This window comes from Colletotrichum gloeosporioides (assembly GCF_011800055.1).
Source record: "Colletotrichum gloeosporioides strain Lc1 chromosome Unknown consensus_7, whole genome shotgun sequence".
NCBI classification, from domain to species: Eukaryota; Fungi; Ascomycota; class Sordariomycetes; order Glomerellales; family Glomerellaceae; genus Colletotrichum; species Colletotrichum gloeosporioides.
The window spans coordinates 782,473-803,061 of NW_025544652.1; the positions used below are offsets into that span (position 1 = coordinate 782,473).

A 20,589-nucleotide genomic window follows, 5' to 3' on the forward strand; every position below is an offset into this window, starting at 1 on the left:
ATGAAGTCCATGCAGATACTCGCGCCCGCCGCTGGGCTCTTCGCCGTCGCCAATGCCTGGGGGACTGACGTCCACACTTCATACACCACGATCGTCACTACGGCCTACGAGACGTACTGCCCTGTGAGTCTCATTCGTCTCACTCACGATGATATGATTCAACTAACAGCGGATAGTCTCCTACAACGTTTGTCCACCACAATGTGACTTACACCGCAACGACCGCGACAACCCTCACGATTACCAGTACGTCGCTCCCATCTATCCTCCCAGCCCTCGACTAACACCCTCCAGACTGCCCCTGCACCATCACAACTCACCAACCACCCCCTTACACGACGACAAAGACTCTCCCTCCTCCCCCTCCTCCCCCTCCTCACGCAAACACGACCACAACCTCCTGCCCACCCGACCAAACGACCATCGTAACCAGCACAAAGACCCCCAAGCCCCCTCATCCAACCTACCACAACACCACCATCCTCACGCACACCCCTAAGCCTCCTCACACCCACTCACCCAAGCCCCCTCACCACAACGGCACCACCTCCACGACCGTCATCGTCGTCACCCCTCCCGCGGAGACGACCCTCGCCGGCGTAACCCCCGTCGCGCCGCCCCAGCTCACCACCACGAAGCAAGGCTCCCCGCCCACAAACATCCCCGTGGGCCCCACGACTACGCGCCCCGTCACCGTCCCCGGCAGCGGAGCGGAGCATCTCGGCGCCGGCCTCGGCGCGGTCGCCCTCGCGGGTCTCTTCGCTCTGCTCATCTAATGTTCTCTGACTTCATTCCTAATTTCCCATCATCGGGGGAAACCACGTCTTGACACACAAGGGCCATCATGTCTAGTTGAGACCTTTCTTATTCTATTCTACACTTTCCTTCATGGGCCGGCAGAAAAAGGTTTGGGGGAGGGGAAACTACCGGGACTTACAACATTACATGATACCATATGGCATTTTGATTGCGCCGGATACAGTTATTCTTTATTTGTACAGGAAGCATCGTTGGAACGGGTTTGATTCGTCCGGAGTCAAGCGGAGTGCGGAGTTTCGCCATACGGGACAGGACAGTCCTTACTTAGTACACACACACTTACACATACAATAATAGCGGGCAACAAGACTCGCGATCACGCTCCTTCACCAGAAAAGCCCTCAGGAAAGAAAGGGTTACGTCGTTTGGCGGTGGCGTCTGATCAAGCAAACAGATCGTCCACACCCGCTTATGCGACCTTATCTAAACCTCCTCACCTAGCCGCCCTCGCCAAGAATCAATATTTCTCTTCTCTCGCAGCTGACACGCATATATCCCTCGCCCGCCCCCTCCCTCAGCCTGAACGGCGCAAGGGGAAAAAAGCTTTGCTGTGCCGCAGACTTTCACAAGATTGACAAACTAACCCCGACCATCTCAGCCTAAAGAGAACACATACCGTGACGATGCCTGATGCACCTCGTATTCCGCCAACAAACCACCCCCGCCTCACAAACACACCATCTTCGAAAGACTTATGGTCCCTCTTCATTCGTAGCCTGCTCTCGGCACCGCAAACCAAGGTAGGTAGACTACCAGGTCTAAGACCTAGTCCTGGGTTGGGTGTTGGATCCCCCAAGGGCCCTTCCCCCGCCCATCCCAAAGAACGGTAGTCCAGTCTCCCAAAACGGTGTTGGCGTCTCCTACACACCCAGCCACGAGCCAAGCACGTGGTTCGCGGGGCCTAAAGCCGCACCGCACTTAATTCGCCCGGCAGGGATTGAGCCTACACGCTCGCTCGCTCATTCATCGCCAGAGAGCGGAGAAAAGGGCCTGCGGAATCTCGTATCTGCGTCACTTGATCGCTTCTCCGCCAAGCTCCCGCCAATATTCACTTGGAGCCTTTTGATTTATCCGTCCGCGACTGCGTGAAGCAGTGTATTTACTGCTCGGCTTTTGCCGTGGGCGGCGAAAACTTTGCATTTCCGCGTATTCAAACGTCGAGGATGGCGTTGTTCATCTCATTGCAGGGCCGAATAAGGTGAAGGGAATAGTGGGAAAACACCGGTTACAGGGATTTCGCAGTATTGCATGCGCACGCAGAAGATGGGTGTCACATCAGGCTGAATGAAGCCGAGAGAGAATGAAGCCTCGAGGACGTGGTATCTTAGTTGCATTGTACTCGAGCATAAAACATACGTGAGAGCTCTATGCTCTCTTTTCTCTCAGACGCATCATTTTCTGACCGTGACATCATCTGAACTGCAGACATCTCCGCGGGGCTGAATGAGACAGAGGCCTCGCAACCCGTGTGGTTCTTTTTGCCATGTTCAATGACAAGGTCATGGGCTAAGACCTACTCCCGCATTACGTAGCCTCGCCTTTGCTTCCCTGACCAAGCCCTTCGCCTCCTCAACCTCGTACCCGTCCTGGGTGAGCTCCGTGGCAAGCCGATTGGCCGTCATAAAGTCATGGCTTGCCATGGCATGCTTTGCTAGCCACATCCGCGCCCTGCTCGTCGAGGCAGTGACCCCCGTTCCCTCATGTCCGCCGTCTCCGCGGCCCTCTCCGTTGCCTTCGTCGTCAGAAGCGCCGGGAGAGTCGTTGTGAATAGCAATCGAATCACCCAGGTTATTTTCAGCCGCGGCCTCACCACCCTCTTGCGCGAGGCACAGCTCCATGTACGCTTTAGCCTCCTCGAGCTCTCCTAGCTGGTCATACATCATCGCAATCTGGTACAGCACCTCTGGGTCCAGTTGTCCCGTGGCACCCCGGCCGCTGAGCAAGTCTCCTCCACTGCCGAAGCTGCTTCCAACATCGTAGTAGGCATCTGCGAGCAGGGCTCTCTTCAGAGCCTTGATGCCGTCCTGGTCGCGCCCCATCTTCTGTAGACAAGAGCCGACGGCCATCCACATCTTGCCGTCCCAAGGCCTGAGGCCGGCCGCCTTTTTGTAGTACCACAAACTGTAGGTGTGCATCTCAAGCATCTCGTATGTCTGCCCGAGGCCGTACCAAGCTCGGTAGTCCCGGCGGTTGACGTCGACTGCGCGTCGGTATGATTCGATCGCCGCATGGGTGTTTTTCAGCTCCACATACTCATGGCCCATGAGTGTCCATGCAGACAGGCAAGTCCGGTCGAGTGTAAGGGCTCGACGGAAGTACTGTACTGCTTTCTCGTGCATTGAAAGCAGTGAGTAGTAGTTGCCTACTACTACACAGGACTCTGGGCGGAACTTGTCGATGCTGGAACATAAATGTGCCAAAAATGCAAGCTTCGGCCTCATATTCATGACATAGAGGATATTGGAGTAGTGATCCAGTGAATCCAGCCTGTGAGGGTGCAGTGATAACAGTCGACTAAAGTGTTGCTCGGCCGCCACAAGATCCTTGGCGTGATATGAAAGGAGGGCATTGCATGTGAGGAGGAATGACGAGGTCGGGAAGATGTTCAGCAGCTGGTCCAGAGAGTTCGCGAGCTCGGGACTTTGCTGGTATAGCTCGAGGGAGGTGTGGAGATGGAAAATGAAGGAGACGATATTCTGAGGGAGGTGGGCTGATATACGACTCAACTAGCACCAGTTAGCATGGAAGTTCAAGTCTATGTACACGTCCGGGACCTACGTCGTCGAGCCGTGAAATCAGTGAGGTCATTTCGAGCCAGCAGCCCCAGTTCATGGGATACAGATGGACACTGCGAATGAAGAAGTCCATGGCCTTATCCTCGTTCTTCTCCTTCGCAAGCACCATTCCATACCTACTCCAGTCAGTACTTGTCCGAACCATCAACGCACTCACACTCACAGGTATTCCAGCCAGCCCTGGCTCCCAAGCACCTCTCCGTCATCCGTCGTCCTCTCGTCGAACCAATTGCTGAGAAACCGGCTGACAGCATTCAGCTGCTTGTTGACCACGTTACCCAGATCCTGCGGTCCCATCACCATCTCAGAGTCTTCGTCTTTGCGCTTCTCCCCGGACATGACCTTTGCATAAAGCGCAAGGAACAAGCTCTTCTGGCTCAACCTCGGGACCTCGGTGCTGTTGAACGCCTTGTCTTCTCTCGTCTTTCCCTTTCCCTTGGGCGCCCCCTCAGCCTTGGCGTTCATCATGCCCGATAGCACAGCATCCGGGAGGAATACCGCGGCGCAGCGGTCAAACTCCCTCGAGTCGAACAGCGCCTTGGCCAGCAGGTACTTGTTAATCTCTCTGGCCTCAAGCAGAGCCTCCTCCGGGTCGGCGTTGGGCGTGAAGACGGTCGGGACATATTGCCCATCGGTGTCGGCGACGTCGGCATCGGTCGAGGTCTCGGGTATAGAATTGAGGAGCTCTGCCGCCCTGGGAACAGGAGCAACGTTAGCTACAAGCTCTTGCAGGGGTCGCCTCGGACGGCAGCAGGGAGAGAGCTTGCCATTTCGCAGACGAGTAGAGGCACCGCTCGGAGCACTTCACAACGGCATCTTGGAGCGAAGCGCGGAGCTGCGACAGGTCATTCTCGTTGAGCGACATCTCTGGGCATCCTCGGCGGGGGGTCGCTGTTTCGTTCGTGTGTGTATATAGCAGTGTCGCGCGCGATGGGCAAGGGTGAAGGCCTCAAACAACGCGGCTAAAGATGCCCCAATTGGTCGCGTTATCCGATGTTGCGCTTACGTTTCTAGACACAATCTGGGCCGCGCATACGAGGAGGAACCGGAGAGTTTCTTGCCGTCGAAGGGGGTTGAAGGACGCTGGAGCTGTCGAAATGTACGGGTTGTGTTTCTTTGACCTGACGTAGTAAGGCTTAACGGCAGAAAAGGCGTTATCCACTTGGCGATGGAAGTCAACATCCACAACGCGCTTGCTGGGCGCGACGACCTTCAGTTTAGTGACACTGACCGCCTCTGCCCCTCCACTTCCAGGGAGCAACAGCCACTGAGCAAGGGACCTGATCAGGACGCCCCGGGCGCCTGTCATCCCGAGTGCCAGCCCCACCACGCCCGGGAACCGTCGCTTTCCATTCCTACTGCAACTTTGCCAGCCGCAGCGACTGCCTCACCGCACACCGGTCCAAAGTACCCCTCCACCGCCTGCCTGAATCGAACAAAATGAAGATCGGATGAGGGGTCGCATTGGTGGTGGTGGTGCAAGCTGAGCCGTTGGTACCAATTCACTTGATTGCCCGCACTTTTACCACATGTAGGTACAACAATTTACACGCCCGGCGCATTAATTTGCGATCAACCGCCCCGCGCAAACAAAATCTCCCCCTGCCTACCTCACCCGCTCACCCTCACTTTTGCTTACGCCCCGGTCACCCATTGTAAGTCCTCCACGTCCCACCAGGGCCCCCTTTTTTATTTTGCCTATCGGGAAGACAGAAAGTCTGCTTCGGCCTTCCGCTTCTTAAGCCAACCCGTCCTCTGATACCTCGCGCGACCGTTGGAAAGCTGACCACGAAAACGCCTCAACAAGCCTCGTCCCGATCCATAGCTCCGCACCATTCCAGAAACCGTCAAGATGGCCAAGAAAACCACCCTCGCCGAGTTCGAGTCCGTCTTCCCCAAGCTCGAGGAGGTCCTCGTCGAGCATGCGCAAAAGTACAAGCTCCCCAAGGAGGAGCTGTTATGGTACAAGAAGGCAAGCTGACACCACTACCACCAAGACCACCACCGAGATCGGTGATGGCAGTTGAGACACTGCGCTTGTCTGCAGAAAGGAAATGAGACCATATCAATTGACAATTGACTCCGCCCCGGAGCTATACAGTCCCTCGAAGTCAACACCCTCGGCGGAAAATGCAACCGCGGCATGTCCGTTCCCGACTCCGTCTCCCTCCTGCTCGGCAAGCCTCTCTCTGAGGAGGAGTATTTCCAGGCTGCCACCCTCGGCTGGATGACGGAGCTCCTCCAGGCCTTCTTCCTCGTCTCGGACGACATGATGGACGGCTCCATCACCCGCCGCGGCAAGCCCTGCTGGTACCGCCACGAGGGCGTCGGCAACATCGCCATCAATGACTCCTTCATGCTCGAGGCCGCAATCTACACCCTCCTCAAGCGCTTCTTCCGCGAGCACGCCTCCTACGTCGACCTCATCGAGCTCTTCCACGAGGTCACCTTCCAGACCGAGCTCGGCCAGCTCTGCGACCTCCTCACCGCCCCCGAGGAGCAGGTCAACCTCGACAACTTCTCCATGGAGAAGTACCGCTTCATCGTCATCTACAAGACCGCCTACTACTCCTTCTACCTCCCCGTCGCCCTCGCCCTCCACTGCCTCAACATCGCCACCCCCAAGAACCTCAAGCAGGCCGAGGACATCCTCATCCCCCTCGGCGAGTACTTCCAGATCCAGGACGACTACCTCGACAACTTTGGCCTGCCCGAGCACATTGGCAAGATCGGCACCGACATCCAGGACAACAAGTGCAGCTGGCTCGTCAACCAGGCCCTGCAGCTCGCCACCCCCGAGCAGCGCCAGATCCTCGAGGAGAACTACGGCCAGAAGGACAAGGAGAAGGAGGCCGTCATCAAGAAGCTCTACGACGACATGAAGCTCAAGGAGCGCTTCGAGGAGTTTGAGGAGAAGCGCGCCACCGAGATCAAGGACATGATCAACAACATTGACGAGAGCGAGGGCCTCAAGAAGGGCATCTTCGAGGCCTTCCTGGCCAAGATCTACAAGCGCAGCAAGTAAACTGCGCGCGCACACACGCGCATGCGACACGCTAGCGGAACAACGAATCGAACGAGTTGAAGAGAGATAAAAACACCTTAATGTGGCGCGGCATTGGCATTGAAGACAAAAGAAAGATACCTGAGTCCAATTGAACTGATGACGACGATAATAGACCGTTAGATTCATACATGGCCATATTAAGTAAACAAAGAAGATTTCCTGTCCAGATACATCACCCACTTGACATCTGTCCCCCTATTTTTGTGCTGTGTGACGCAAAAGTCAACAACCGGGTATCTTTCAAGCTAAATCACCCATACGCCAAATCTTGCGTGCACGGCTTACTCAGGGCCCATTACTCGTCTCTTTCCCCGAGACCTTCTCTACTGTGACCCCACGGGCCATTATGCAGCTCTTGACCCCCTTTTTTTTTCCTTTTCTTTTCAACTTCGGGTTTTTTTCTTTCTCTTTGGCGTCATTCTCGGTCTGAGACAAGGTTGAGACAAGCCATTGTTATCAAATGGCAACGGTCAATGTCTGACAGTGCCACTCCGACCAAGGCCCTGCGAGGCGCGGGGTCTCGCGTCGCGACCTCGCTCGCGCTCGACGAAATTGATCAGCGGCACGTCCTCGTCATTTTGTCGCGAAGTCCGTCTCGGCATCAACGGCATGGGTGGTTGCTCGTTGGACACGACTCGGCGGACGGGTGCGCCACCAGCCGTCGAGCGACTCCTCGGTCTTGAGGCCGCCGACTGCGAAGCCATGCGCTGAGGCGGGTACGCCTTGGTCGTACCCATGCGAGTTACGGTTGGCAGTTGCGGTGCCATTGTGGTATCCGGTGAGTTTTCCCAGCCCGTGGCCATCTGAATCAAAGGCGTGCCTGTCGGCGCCTTGATTCCACGGCCGTGACCCTCTCGCCAAGCGGCGGGCAAGTCTGGGACCTTGGGTGTTAGGTCGACCAGAGGCTGAGGCATCCCTGGTTTCCTCTGGGACGGTCCGTCCGATGTTGTCGGGCGTGCTGACGTAGTTGGACGAGCGACGGGCGGGCGGGACCGGCTTCGGGGTTGGGCCATTGGTTCCACGGCCGACCGGGACGTGCGCACCGTACCTCTTCTCGCGGGCATCCCGCTCAGCTGGCCGGACGTTTGCATCTCAGGCTCCGGGTAGTTGGTGAGAAGCCCTCCAGTAAAAGGGCTGTCGGGCGAGAGATCTTCGTGAGCTGCAGCTGCCGCGTTCTTCTCAGCCTGCTGCTTTCGTCCTTCATACGCGCGCCCCAGCAAACCACTGTTTCTGAATTCCTGGTCCCTGGCAAATGGATCAATATGCTTCCTCGACATCGGAGAAGCAAGGTTGGGCGTAGTCCTTGAACGAGAGACGACCTTTTGCTGCTTCGGAACAGAGAGCTGCTCTGCCGGCCGCATTGAGTGCTTCTCGGGCTCCCTACCAATGTCGTCGATGGACTTTTCGAGCTTTTCCATATCCAGGAGCGGAGAGAATGTTCCAATCGTGTACGGGGTCTCGTCTACCGATACTTTGAGTCGGTGCAGGGTCCCGCTTCTGGCAAGACCACTTGAGGGCTTCTCGTTCGGGCTGCGCGATGTCTTCTTTGGCTTACTCAGATCAACCTTCTTGTTGACCAGGTACCAACTGCGCCATGAATGCAGGACTCTCTTAAAGTCTTCGGCGAGTCTAGCGTCATCGGTCGAGAAGAAGTGGATGAAGTTTTCGGTGTTTTGGAACACGCTGGACTTTTGCTGACTCTTCACGGCAAATGTGTTCTTCTTGGGTGCTCTGATTTGCTTCAACATGTCCTTCTCTGTGACTGAGTAGAGGTCAAAATCCGAAAGATGACACAGTGAAAGCGAATCCTTGTCCGAGACCTTGGCGTCCTTCTTCTTGGCGGAAAACACCTGCCCATCCTCCCTGATGGTGATGTAGCGTTTGTTCCACTTCCCGGGTCGCGAAGAGTGGTACATCAAAAAGTTGATCAGACCGGCCGGGGGGTCAATGGTGCGGGGCACGACTTCGACGTTTAGATCGGGGTTCTTGTCGACAGAGTCTCCAGGGATGATGAGAAGGCAGTGCTGGCTGTCACGGTCCCATGAGTTCAAGACATCTCTCACCCTCTCATATCGCCTAAGTCGACGCTCCAGGCCAAAGGCGAAGTAACACTCCATGACAATGCTGGTTTGCGGGTTGATGTTCTGGGTCATGAGGTTGGCGGCCGAATACAAAATTTCCATGGGAGTCGTCTCGGGGGTGACGGGCAGGCTGATGGACGACTGCATACACCGAATTGTCACTCGCTGGGCGCGGTGTTAGCAGAGGCGCATGGGACAGTACGAAAGACTCGTTCAACTCACACGTTCGCCAGCATTGCTGGCTGTGATGGGGGCATCGGTCTGGGGGACGATGCCGCCTCCGCCGGCCTGAATGAAGCGTGAGGGATCCATGACGCTGACTGGCCGGCAATCGAGCGAAAGTGGCTGAAAGTATGTGGGAGGGGACTTTGTGAGCGTAGCAGGGTCGGACTTGCGACCTTTTCTAAGAAAGAAGGCGAACTTGTTGACGATGGGCGATCGTCGGGGCGGGGGGTCGGGAACAGCGGCTAATTGAGCCTGAAGTCTTGCGAGATCCTTCCTCTTCTGTTCTGCCAAGATGCGATCAGTCTCTGCTTCGAGACGGGCGACCTCTTCGGCCCAGCGGGTGGCCTCCTCCTGTTCCTGGTCCTTGCGCCGGCGATCGTCTTCCTCCTCCTGTTCAATTTGCTGTTGGAGCTGCTGTTGCTGCTGGCGGTGCTTCTCCCACTCTGCGTCTCTGAGCTGTTCTCTGCTGGGTACGGGGTGGAGGTTGAGTTTGGTGATGATTTGGGAGCGGGCGTGGTCAGCTCGTGCAGAGAGCTTGAGGTCGGCGCATGACGAGGAGTTGGAAACGAGGATCGGGTTGTGCGAGCGAGGCCTCAGCTGGGGTAAAGGAGGCGGCAGAGAGTCGCGTGCTACCCTTGCGGTTAACGGAAGAGGAGGCGGCAGGAAATTCGGAGGAGGAGGAGGAGGTGGTACATTCGGCGGTGGTGCAGTTGGTGGTGGTGGTGGTGCTGCTGCTGCTGATCCTGCAGGCGATGGTCCTTCTCCTAAAGGCAAAGCAGCACCAGGTACCTGGCCGAGAGCGAGTGCTTGGAGAAGGGGTGGTGGTGCCGCTGCCGCATCAGCAGCTGACGCTGGCAATAATAACGCTGATCCTGCAGATGGGGCAGGCGGACGCTGGGCACTCGTCTGAATGGCCTGGTGGGTGCAGGAAACCCCTGGGGCTGGGGTCCTGGACCCGGAACTGGAGCGCGCTAAGGAAAATAAGGAACCCGGTTCGCTTGGGGTGCTGGGCGAACCCCCCTGCAAGGGGCTCTCGGCCGCATTGGGGGCTGTTTTTGGCCGCCGTCTGTTGGGGTAGCTGAACCGCACAGGAGACTCGGGACACGGCGGCGCTGTGACGCTTGCTTCTGCTGCTTCCGTGCTAGAAGAATACGGGTGGTAATCGTTCAGATTAGACCTAGACGCATAGTAGCAGCTGGTCGTGCCGCGTCCGAGAAAAGAGGGGGATGCCTCGTCGTCGTCGTCGTCGTCGTCTTCAAATGCACCAAAACCAACACCAACACCAACATCGGGCCACTGCCAATGCGACTGTGGGCGCGACAACTGCAGCGGGGTTTGCGGTGGTGGTTGGAGCGTGAGTGCCGGTGCCGTCCGCCGTCTCGCCGCGGAAGAGGGCGTCGTCTGGCCACGCTGCTGCTGCTGCTGCGTATTCCTGGCTGGTGTCTGTGCCGCTGTCGTCGCCAGTTGCTGCGGTTCTGTCTGCTGCTGCTCATCATCGACGGCGATCCCGATGCAAACGCCAATGCTTGTCGCGGTGCCCGTTTCCGTCGTGGCACTCGACACAGTGTCGTCATCCTGAAAAATGTCCACCTCCCAGTCCCTCCAGTCTCGGCCAAAGTCCAGCACGCTCTTGTGCTCCCGCAGGTTCCTGTACCGGGTCAGCCGTCCGGCGGTAACGCTGTGTCCCCGTCGTGGTGGATGCGGAGCTGGCGATTTGGGTGGTCCTGGCCCTGCCGACATGGTCCGACTAATACGCGGATGCAGCCCGCCTCCAGCAGCTTCCATTGCGCTAATTATTTATTAATACCTTTCTGTATTCGTAAGGATTTCTTTCTCGGTCGGAGAGGGGACCAGAAGGATTCGAATGCCTCCCTAAACAATCAAACGACGATGACGACCCGACCCCGTACTCTCCCGTCCGTCTGAAGAGATCGATCCGATAGACGATAGGGCTACTCTGCCAATCCCCCGGATTTTCTCGTCCGATATGGATGCGCGTCGATGGCAGCGGTAGGTAGGTTGCGGATAGCGCAAGCGGCAGCGGCCCAGTCCGCTGGGACCTCGGAGCCGGAGCTGGAGATGATCTCCCCAGCCCAGCAGGGAACTGCTGAACGTTATCTTGCGTCCGGATGCAGTCCTCCCCCAGGACCCTGCAGATCATGCAAGTGATTGATAACGATCCAGCAGATTGAGATGACCTTAATTTTCTTTCTTTTCTCTTTTCCTTTGTGCAGTCCCTTCTTCGGGTATTCGGTCAGACACTCTGACGCCGTCCGGTATCGATTAAGCGTAATTGCCAATTGGTGTAACCATGGAAAAACGAAGCAAGGAGATAATTAAACGTCGTCGTAGTTGTCGCTGCTCTCGCTGCCGCCCACCGGCAATAATTGACACGGCGCAGGGGTGAGAATTACCTGTAAACTCGGGTCTGAGAAGGAAGCAAAAGAAAGAACAAAATCTACCAAATGGAAAAAGGAAAGTGGCGAGACCTTCCTTCCCATAAGTCGGGTCCGTCAGGAACGGGGTACCAAGGGAGGCTTTTTTACGACTCTTGCAATTAAAACTCCACCTCCCGCCCATAGACATGGAGAGACACCCAAGGGACATTTGAGGAAAAAGGGCCACCTCTTCACAAGACGCGTCCACCGGCACGCAGCACAATGAGGTGCAACTGCGCCCCGTGAGCCAGATGCCAATCGCTCATGTCCAATTTGCCCGGTCTATTGTGTCATCACACTTCTCTCCACGATGCATTCCAAGTCCAGCCCTGAACGCCGTCTCGGACGTGCTCTGTTTACACTTCCGCGAACAGGCGACGCGCTTGTGCAGAGACCACGGTATGCATTTCAGTGCTAGAGACGAATTCGTATTGTGGAATGAGCCTGTTCCTGAGCCCCATCTGAGCGTCCCTGTCTCTGTCCCTTCTTTTCCCCATGCTTTGACGAAGCATCCTGTCTTGCGGACCGATTCTCTAGCTCAACAGCCATCACCATCACGTGCTGCCCGATACATATCATGCTACCTGTGCAGCGCCAAGAGCGGCAGAGGAACATTCATTACAACCTGCGTGCAGAGTACCTAGCATTTTCTTCGCAGCTCCGTTGCCCATCTGCTGGTCCACAACTTCCCAGAGGTCAAAGTTGCCGATGCAGTTCGCGCAAGGCGCTGATCCAGACTAATGTCGGAAAGCGTGCACCTCGCGTCTCCACCATCCGATAAAGTCGCTTGTCGACACGTCGATGCCTAGGTCCTTGAGCGCTTTGGTGCTGAGATGGCAGTCATACGGACGCTGTACGCTGGCATTGGGGTCGTTGCCCTCCGTGTTCGCAACGATGCCGTCCATCGACAAGTCCATGATCTCGGCAAACGTCTGGCAGATCTCGTACTTGGTCATTCTGTCCTCGCTGGAGAACTGGAGGATCTTGGGGAACGAGCTACGGTCGTCGGCCTCGGTGTACTTGACAGCAATATCTGGTCCACCGTCAACTCTGCTTCTGAGACTATGAGGGAGTGCGCTTACCATGGCACACGCGACCAACATCTTCAGTGTTGGTGGGGTATCGGATGGCCCAGTGGTCCATCTTCACCTTTGACTGCCCGTCCTGTGTCTTCCACAGGGTGTCCAAGAGGATGTTGGTGGCACTCTCGGCAGGCGTTTCTGCCTGACCGTAGAGGACCGGTACGCGCAGTACGACACCGAGACCTTCGCGGCCGGCCTGCTTGTACTCCTCTAGCATAGCATGCTCTCCGTCCAGCTTAGTCTGGCCGTACAGGTTCGTAGGGCCAGTCTGGGCGTCATTCTCGTAGGGGGCCTCTCCAGGCTTTCCAGAGAAGACGTAGTCGGTGGAAATGTAGATGAGGAAGATGCCCCGAGCAGCACAGAGGCTGGCGAGTGACTTGGTGGCGGCAACGTTGAGTGCTCTGGCGGCGTCGGGGTCGCTGTCCACCTTGTCAGGATATCGCTGAGCCGCACCTGTTTTGAACGATTGATGAGCGATTCCATGCACATGAAGCAAGTTTAGACATGGGTTGACACACAGTGCACAACTACTCGAGGCCTGGGAGAGGCATTAGCTCCAGCCGTCTCGAAGTAGAGAACGCAAACCTACTTGGACTCCTCGAGAAACTTTTCAACTCCGGCAGGGCTTCCCAGATCGACCTTGAACACCGACACGTTGTCTGCGCGAGAGTATCCCGTGCCCTTGACATTCCAGCTTTTGCGGTCGAAAGCTCTAGCAACCTGGCGTCCCAGGAGGCCGGTCGCGCCAGTCACAACAACATCCTTTCCAGCCATTTCGTGTATCAAGGCTCCGATCAGAGTCTCAAAAAAGGTTATGAGTACCAACGCGATTTAAGTTGAAGAGGAACTGTCAACGCTTCCTTTGTCACGTTATGCTCTTGCTCTGGCGATGCTAGAAAGCTCTACCTGCCCCTCAGCTACCCCGCGGTGGGGGGTTTCCTTCACCTGCGACAACTCAATTGGACGGTGTGTCGGATAATTACATCATCTTCACACAAGGCACAGAGCAGCGTAACCTGTGACCTCCCTGTTTCTCTCGAAACTAGGGACCCGAAGCCTCACAGGTCAACTCTGCAATAATTTCAGACGAACTGGTCGAAGACGTGTCAACGGATCCTTCCGAGGGCTTCGGCACCGCAATAGCCCGGGCTCACCTGGCAATAAGACCAAAAGCAACTTTCGAACTGCCCCAAAGTTGGCAGCATGCCTACGGGCATGTTGCGGAACTCAAGGGCAGAACGTCGATCCTCTGGAATTGAGCCAATTCGACGCCGGCTCACCGTGTACCAGAAGCGAAATCTTCAGCGAGCAAGAGAGCACGGCACTCGTTGACTCGCAAACTGGTTTTGCTCAGACCCTTGGCTTTCCAGGAATGAAATTGTCGAAAATTCTCGAGCAAAAACCTCCCGAGTCATGAACGACCCTCAACGACACTGGACCGCCATGCTTGGGCCGCGCGCCTTTTATCATGGCTCTGACAAGACATCAGCCAATGCTACGCGCTGCCCACCTTCCGCCCAGACGGAGCAGTCGAGCTAACGGGCCTCGAGCACTGCGTAAGCAACGTCTCGCCTCAGGAGACGTCAGCAGCATGGTGATCATATCCAGACAGCGGGAATCCTTTTGACATGTTCATAACCAGTTATATATTATATAGCCCGGGCACCCAAATAACACCAGATCGTCCGCCAGAGCACCTCGACGTTGCAGCACCCGGTTCTCGCGCCATTGTGCCCGAGACTAGCCCTTCCCACCGGCGCGTCTCAAGACATGGACAGGGAGAGCTGCCCTTACACTAGCAAGCAGACTGATTAACGAGATCATCGTCTCCTCGAGCAAAGTTGCGCAGCGGAACTCGCCGCTAGCAACTGGACGAGACCCTCCGGAAGACCTGAAGCAAAGGATTCACTACCGAACTTTCGACGGGAGTCATCGGGAGCAGCAGCCGCCGGCACGCTCTACGGCGCAAGCAATCCCCCGACCCAATCTCTCCTTCAAAGTGAGTTCTGATGAAGCCAAATTACACCAAGGAAAAGCTCTGGAACCGCATCTCGATCTTCCGTCCGGTGCGGTGCCATGATCCGGACGGCATGTGCAATAACGAGACAACATTCTTCCCGTCTCCTTCATCCACCGGCACGGCGTTCTCCGCCAAGAGATGGGATCGCATGCGTCCACCGTTGGCAAATTACCTTGCATCAACGGCCCGGTTCTCCAATGTCCATCTCCCGCTCTAAATCCAACCCCCAAATCAACCCGTGTTCTTTGCGCATCCAGTGGAAACATACCGCCTGTCCGCCTGGTATTCTCCCCTTCACTCCATCACATCTTGCACAGACAATGCTGCCCTTGCCCCGTTGCATTTTATTTTTGTGTCCCCTTCCAGAACAACCGCAGCCCACTGTGGCGCACTCGCGCTTGGCCCTGCCTTGGACGCTAGAGAGAAACACCACCCAAGCCCACCAACCCCCAGCGAAGTTTCGAGGACGCGTACAGGCCATGTCGCAAGGCCGGAAAGAACAAAAGCGGGTGTGATCTAAATCGCTCCCGATGATGCGGTGGGGAGTAAGTATCAAGTATATTGCCCATTCCTGTGCTTGGGTGCCAATGGGCCCCCTCCCTCGAGCGAGCGTCTTTTCTTAGCGCCAATGGTCAATAACACGGCGTTATATACATGGGAATCCCTCCCCCGCGGCTCGTGACCGACTTCTACGTCCAGCGTAACCGCAGCATCATCAAGAAGAGACAGAAAGCGGAAAGAGGGAACAGTTGATTTTGTTTCGCAGTGTGTGTGCGCGTGAGGTATCTTTAATCTATTTTGTACTACAATGCAATCGTCATCATGGCAAAAAAACAAGCGGCCCAAGGACAAGGGGGAGAAACCCGCTCCCATCCTCCCCCGGGCCTCTCTCAGAAACTCTCTGAGCTGTTGGTCGAGTAGAGCTTGGTATCGTAATGACTCCTCCCGGGGCCACGATCCAATGCTGGCGGCGGCGCCCTGCCCCCCGGCGGCGGCCTCGGCGTGGAGTCCCTCTTGTCGTCGTACACAATGTTCACCTCGGTCGTGCGCATGATGCCGTCGTACGTCATGATCTCCTCCTCGCTCGTCGTCGGCGAGTGGCCCCTGATCTCGGAGCGGCCCTTCATGTTCTTGAGCTGGAAGGTGTTGTCGCGGTTCGTCGTCCCGCTGCGGCCGCGCGTGTTGGTGGTCACCGTCGCCGTGGTCCGCGACTTCTTGGTAGGGTCGCCGGAGCGGCCGTAGCCGTAGCGGCCGTTGGAGGAGGACTTGAGCGAGGCGAAGAACTTGGGGAACCAGCGGAGGAAGAGGCCGCGGAGGGCCGGGGCCGAGGCGGTGATGATTGCGAGGTTCGTCTCGACGGCGGAGTAGGTGAAGCGGATGTCGTAGGTCGGGTCGGTGGTGTTGATGTGGTAGCCGACTTCGACGAGCCAGAGGAGGCGGAGGACGCTGATTGCGGTGACGCTGGAGGAAGCCTTTGTAAGCCGAGATACTTGGAAGAAGGAGGTTGTGGAAACTTACATTCCACCCAGGGCAAAGACAGCAAGCAGAGCCATCTTGACCCTCGTGGGCATCTTGAGTCCTAGAAAGATCCAGAACGGCATCGCCAGGGCCAGCACGTCGGTGAGGATGGTCAGGGACGCGGTGCTGACGTAGAAGGCATTCATGTCGATGCACTTTCCCTCCGTGGGCGGGTTCCGGCCCGCCTTTTCCCAGAAGTAGTTGATGGGTTGGCATTGGAAGATGACGGTGACGAAGATGGCGACCATCAGGGTCAGGTTGAAGACGTTGAGGCCGATGAGGGCGAAGCGGATGCGCCGCTTCTGCCCGCTCAGGCGGAGGAGGAACATGAGGACCGAGGTCTTGACGAGGGCGAGGATCGGGTTGTAGAGGAGCTGGATGATGTAGTTCCACAAACTGCCAAGGCGGTTGTCTGCCACCAAGGGGATGTCGTAGACGTGGATGCCGATGAAGCCGTATCGCATGCCCATGTAAGATGCTCCCGTCTCGGCGATGGATTCCGCCTGTGCTGATGTTAGTCACTCCAACGCAAGGTAAATGTTGGGACCTACCATTGCAAAACATATCAAGCCGTCATCTGGAAGCTACAGTTAGTCACAGAGCCCAAATCTCGCGGACATCAACTAGACTAGCTAGCCTTGATAACCAACTTACCCCATCCGAACTGCTTCGTGCTGACTCGACTATACACCCTCAATCCCACCACAATAAGCGCCAAAGCTGGGAAGAAGAAGAGAATGAAGAAGCCAATCTGCTGGAGCCCTGTCTCTGGGTACGGGTAGTCGTCGCTGACGGGCGGTAATGTCGAAGATGTCGTAGCAGGTGAGGCCGCTGCCGTTGTCGTCGCCGTGTCCCGGGCCTCCTGCGCCGCGTAGACTAGAGCCGCGATGGCCTGCGACATGGCCGGCTGTGATTGTCCTCTTTACTGCCTTCGATATCCCGTGCGAGTTTACACGCTCAAGGAGCCTTGGCTGGCTGATATGGATCAGATTCGTAACACAGTGCCGCGGAAATCGGTTCAAGAAAGGTTCGAGAAGGGTGAGGGTTCTATATGTCACAACACCTAGCTTGAAGACCTCGGAACCACAAAGTAAGGCAAGGCGTTTTGTTTCTTTGCTTTGCTCGCCCTGGAACACATAGATTACTTTGGCCACACTACGCGCCTCCAACACCTACCGGGCTCCTCCTTCGCAAGAGGCACACATATTAGGCCCTAGTGCGAGCTGAAAGGGTCTACCTTTCCTTCTTTCTTCCCTTCCCACTTCTGCAGCGACAGGGTCGGTAAAGCATGAGCCAAACGGAAGGGCGGCAGACCTTGGCCTCTCGGTGACCTCTGCCTGGGAAGTCCAGCCCCAAGTGGCGCCGGATTTCTTCCAAAACAGCTTCTGTACCACTCGTGTGGGTGGGTGTGGCCATGCAAGAACGGGAGACCCCCTGAAGAGAGAGGAAGGACGAGAGAGAGATCACTTGGGCCTGCGGACGGTGGTAACCCTACACTGCGGACGGCCCATCCACGCACCCCTTGTTTATATCAAGACAAGGATATACGTTCGCCGCAGAGGGAGCCGAGGGCGGATGATGGCGAGTGGCTCAGAGAAGGTGAAGAGGCCAGAGAGATTGGAACAGACGGCCCAGCCCTGTGTGGATGGTAGTATGAGGACCGGAAGTTTGGAATTGGTACCTCCCACACCATCCCACCCGTCGATCTGTCTTGGGGCCGTGCCGTGGAAGACGCCCAGAAAGATGCTACCTACTTTGCTTTTCCTGTGACAGCACTTGCGACCGTTGAGACTTTCGTGGCGTACCAGCTACAGCCAAGGGGAACACCCGCTGCCATCCCGCGTAAGAGTTCCAAGTGCAATCTAGTTGACAGCTGCCAACGGCGTGGAAATGGGCTCATGTCTGAGAGTCTCCATCGAATTGCTAACAACTCAGGTTACTGAAGATGGGGGGTGCGCGAAGACGGGTGCGTCCTCTTCTTCGCGGACCCATTAATCGGTTATCAAAAAGGAAAGGAAGCCGAAGAAGCATCTGCTCTCTCCACGGCTGCCTGGCCTGGAACTCACTTGAGCATGGAAGAAATTAAAGTGAATGGGTTCTGCAGGCGGGCTGGTGCAGCTGCGACCTGTAGGATGTTGGCCTGCAGAGCGGGGGACCGAAGTACGTATTTCGATCGCGGGCTGCATCTCGCCCCAGTGGGCAGGTGGAGCTTCCTTGGGTCTCTCTGTGTCTGTCTCTGTGTCTGTCTCTCTGCCTTGGATGGGATATCGAACGATTCCCCATGTCGGCGGTCCAGTTGGTTCGTGGGGCCGAAGAGGGAAAAAAAAAAAAAAAAAAAAAAGCCGGGGGAAAGGGNAGGGAAAAAAAAAAAAAAAAAAAAAAGCCGCGGGATAGTGGATCAGTTGGCTGGGAGGTTGCTGGTCCTTGGATGAACCGCGAAGGCGCTCGTATTGGTTTCGTACTGGCTGGGTGATGAGGGCCCAACTCCAACGACGTCGATGTTGTTCAGGCGGGATCCCGGGATGCAGGTACGCCATCACACACCGGGGTTCCGCAGGAGCGTTCGGACCAGGTGAAACCCCTCCCACACCAGAGGGCTTTTTGCTAGTGTGGCTGCTTCAGATGGCGGAGAGGCAGTGAAGGACAAAGATTGAGGATGGGCATTGTGTGACTTTCCCGTATTTGACACCGATGCACTGCATCGGGATAGGGGGTTTGCCCGAACTTGGCTTCACCTGACCGAGGAGAAGTTGGTGATGGACGGCTGTTGCGGGCGGACTTCCTGGATCCAACAAGTATCGGCCGTCTTGCGCCGGGAAATTTGCTGGCAGTTACATGCATGCGAGAGCTGCTGCGCCGCTGAAGACGTGCGGAAGCCGAGAGACAACGCGTTGGCGTGAAGAAATGAGCACTGCATGACAGCCGGGGAATTAGCGAGTGCCGTGCTGTCAGTCACAACGTGGGTGTGGTTGTTGGTTGATTGTTAGATGCAGTCAGTCGGCCAAATCGATGAGAAATCGACGTGTCATTCACAGCAGAACTGGTCGACATCTTGGAATGCACTCCCCAAAACTCGACATTCATAGTCCCCAAGTCGTAGGGCGATACCAATCTCCAACCCAACTAGACAGGCAGGCGATAAGATAGCATCAAGCGCTGGCCTCTGCGCCGCCGCTTGTTGGTGATCACTTGCGGGAAGCGGTGCGGCATCCGATGCTCCGGCAGGATTTGCGAGTCCACCGGGGTAGAAATTGCATGGGAACTTCATATATTTTCGCGCCGGGTGTGGACAACCCCTGTCCCGCGCAGAGCATGTCTCCTCTCGTGCCGAGCAACCACCCCCGAATGGCAAAAGCGCAGATTTCCATCAGGGTAAGTCTCGCGCGGCAGGCACGAAGGCAAAGAAGCGAGACGAGTTTCGGCCTTGGACATGATGCTCCCCAGCTGAAGCCAAAAGGCTTCGGAATGTCTTGAGAAGAACTCGCTCCGAGCCCCGAGAGTTGAGATGAACGGCGCGCAATCGCCCGACGAAGTTGGTACAATGCTCGTCAGTTGCAACAGGCTTAAGCTTGATTGTGAGTAGGTAAAGGGATGACGGATGGTTCCTGAATTTAAACAAGCCGACAAAACGAAACGGCCGGTGTGCGTTCGCAGCATGGAGCTTCCCTTTTGCAAAGACGGTGCCAACCCTCCTCGGGACGTCTCTGAATCGCTAGCGAAATCCTCGCCTGGAACCAGGAGTGACTGTGCCTTGATCAAAAAGTGCCTCATTCTTCAGTCTGTCTGGCAGGTCGCCTCAAGCGAAGGATCGAGGTGTCCAGCGAGACCTTGCTTACAAGCAACCCGAATCTGGCAAGTCGCCGGGATACCGTGGACAGGAGAAACCCACGGCAATCTTTTATACTTGCGCATCTCCCATCGCATCCAACCGCGCACTAAACACTGGCCCGACAAGGTAGTGTTGGCCGTGTGGATCAAGCGGCGAATGGCAAAACCGCCAAGTGGACCTCGTGGAGAAGGATAAGAAGAAAAGATGTGAGTTGAAGAAGCCGGAAGAGAAAGAAACCGTACTGGACTCTTGACTTGACTCAGTCGGCCGATCTTGACGCACTGCGGAGTGAGACTGGTTCGTCCAGACGTGAGCTGATATATTTTGCTTGCACCTACTGAGAAGAGAAAATCCACTGGCAGCAGGGCAACTTTTCCCAAGGCAGACCTACCTCCGCGGAATGTTGACGCGCAGATACTGCGGTTGGTCGACAGACTGTCTACTGCGTAGCCGACTTGACAGGGCATCTTGCGCCGGTCAGGTCGGCATGCCTCCACACCCCAACGTCCACCAGGACCGAGATGACAACGACATGCATGGCAAGGGTCGGGACTACTGTGCCTGGGCGAAGCGTGCGGGGGCCGCCATCTCGGCCAAGGAGCCAGAGCTCCAGACTCCGATTTCCGACGTCCAACCACTCAACGGCCGCCAATCTGTACCGGACCCTTGAGATCCTTGACCAGGCCGAGTCCAAGTGGAGAAGAAGCTGCACATC

General features: G+C 56.4%; 5 protein-coding genes and 1 pseudogene across 6 annotated transcripts; 2 read left to right on the forward strand and 4 right to left on the reverse strand.

Annotated features, from left to right (window-relative positions):
- Nucleotides 1-776, forward strand: GCG54_00001628 (Clock-controlled protein 6; the record flags this gene model as incomplete). The annotated part of the gene is made up of 3 exons (XM_045401742.1): nt 1-123; nt 177-246; nt 295-776. The coding sequence occupies 3 exons, from the start codon at nt 1-3 to the stop codon at nt 774-776; spliced, it is 675 nt and encodes a 224-aa protein (XP_045270471.1).
- A 1,221-nt stretch (nt 777-1,997) lies between these two features.
- GCG54_00001629 lies at nt 1,998-4,479 on the reverse strand (annotated as a pseudogene). Its single transcript has 4 exons — nt 3,778-4,479; nt 3,598-3,730; nt 2,337-3,515; nt 1,998-2,126 (listed from the first exon to the last, which is right to left on the reverse strand). Coding segments are annotated over exons 1-4 (2,143 nt in total).
- A 987-nt stretch (nt 4,480-5,466) lies between these two features.
- On the forward strand, nt 5,467-6,639 carry GCG54_00001630 (Farnesyl pyrophosphate synthase; the record flags this gene model as incomplete). Its single annotated transcript, XM_045401743.1, has 2 exons — nt 5,467-5,523; nt 5,716-6,639. The coding sequence occupies 2 exons, from the start codon at nt 5,467-5,469 to the stop codon at nt 6,637-6,639; spliced, it is 981 nt and encodes a 326-aa protein (XP_045270472.1).
- A 512-nt stretch (nt 6,640-7,151) lies between these two features.
- GCG54_00001631 (uncharacterized protein) lies at nt 7,152-10,727 on the reverse strand (the record flags this gene model as incomplete). The annotated part of the gene is made up of 2 exons (XM_045401744.1): nt 7,152-8,927; nt 8,985-10,727. 2 exons carry the CDS (start codon nt 10,725-10,727, stop codon nt 7,152-7,154), a joined length of 3,519 nt encoding a protein of 1,172 aa, XP_045270473.1.
- A 1,435-nt stretch (nt 10,728-12,162) lies between these two features.
- Nucleotides 12,163-13,281, reverse strand: GCG54_00001632 (Methionine adenosyltransferase 2 subunit beta; the record flags this gene model as incomplete). Its single annotated transcript, XM_045401745.1, has 4 exons — nt 12,163-12,458; nt 12,508-12,960; nt 13,026-13,045; nt 13,097-13,281. The coding sequence occupies 4 exons, from the start codon at nt 13,279-13,281 to the stop codon at nt 12,163-12,165; spliced, it is 954 nt and encodes a 317-aa protein (XP_045270474.1).
- Nucleotides 13,282-15,417: 2,136 nt separating this feature from the next.
- Nucleotides 15,418-16,946, reverse strand: GCG54_00001633 (uncharacterized protein; the record flags this gene model as incomplete). The annotated part of the gene is made up of 4 exons (XM_045401746.1): nt 15,418-15,988; nt 16,046-16,548; nt 16,597-16,622; nt 16,700-16,946. The coding sequence occupies 4 exons, from the start codon at nt 16,944-16,946 to the stop codon at nt 15,418-15,420; spliced, it is 1,347 nt and encodes a 448-aa protein (XP_045270475.1).
- Between the last annotated feature and the right edge of the window lie 3,643 nt (nt 16,947-20,589).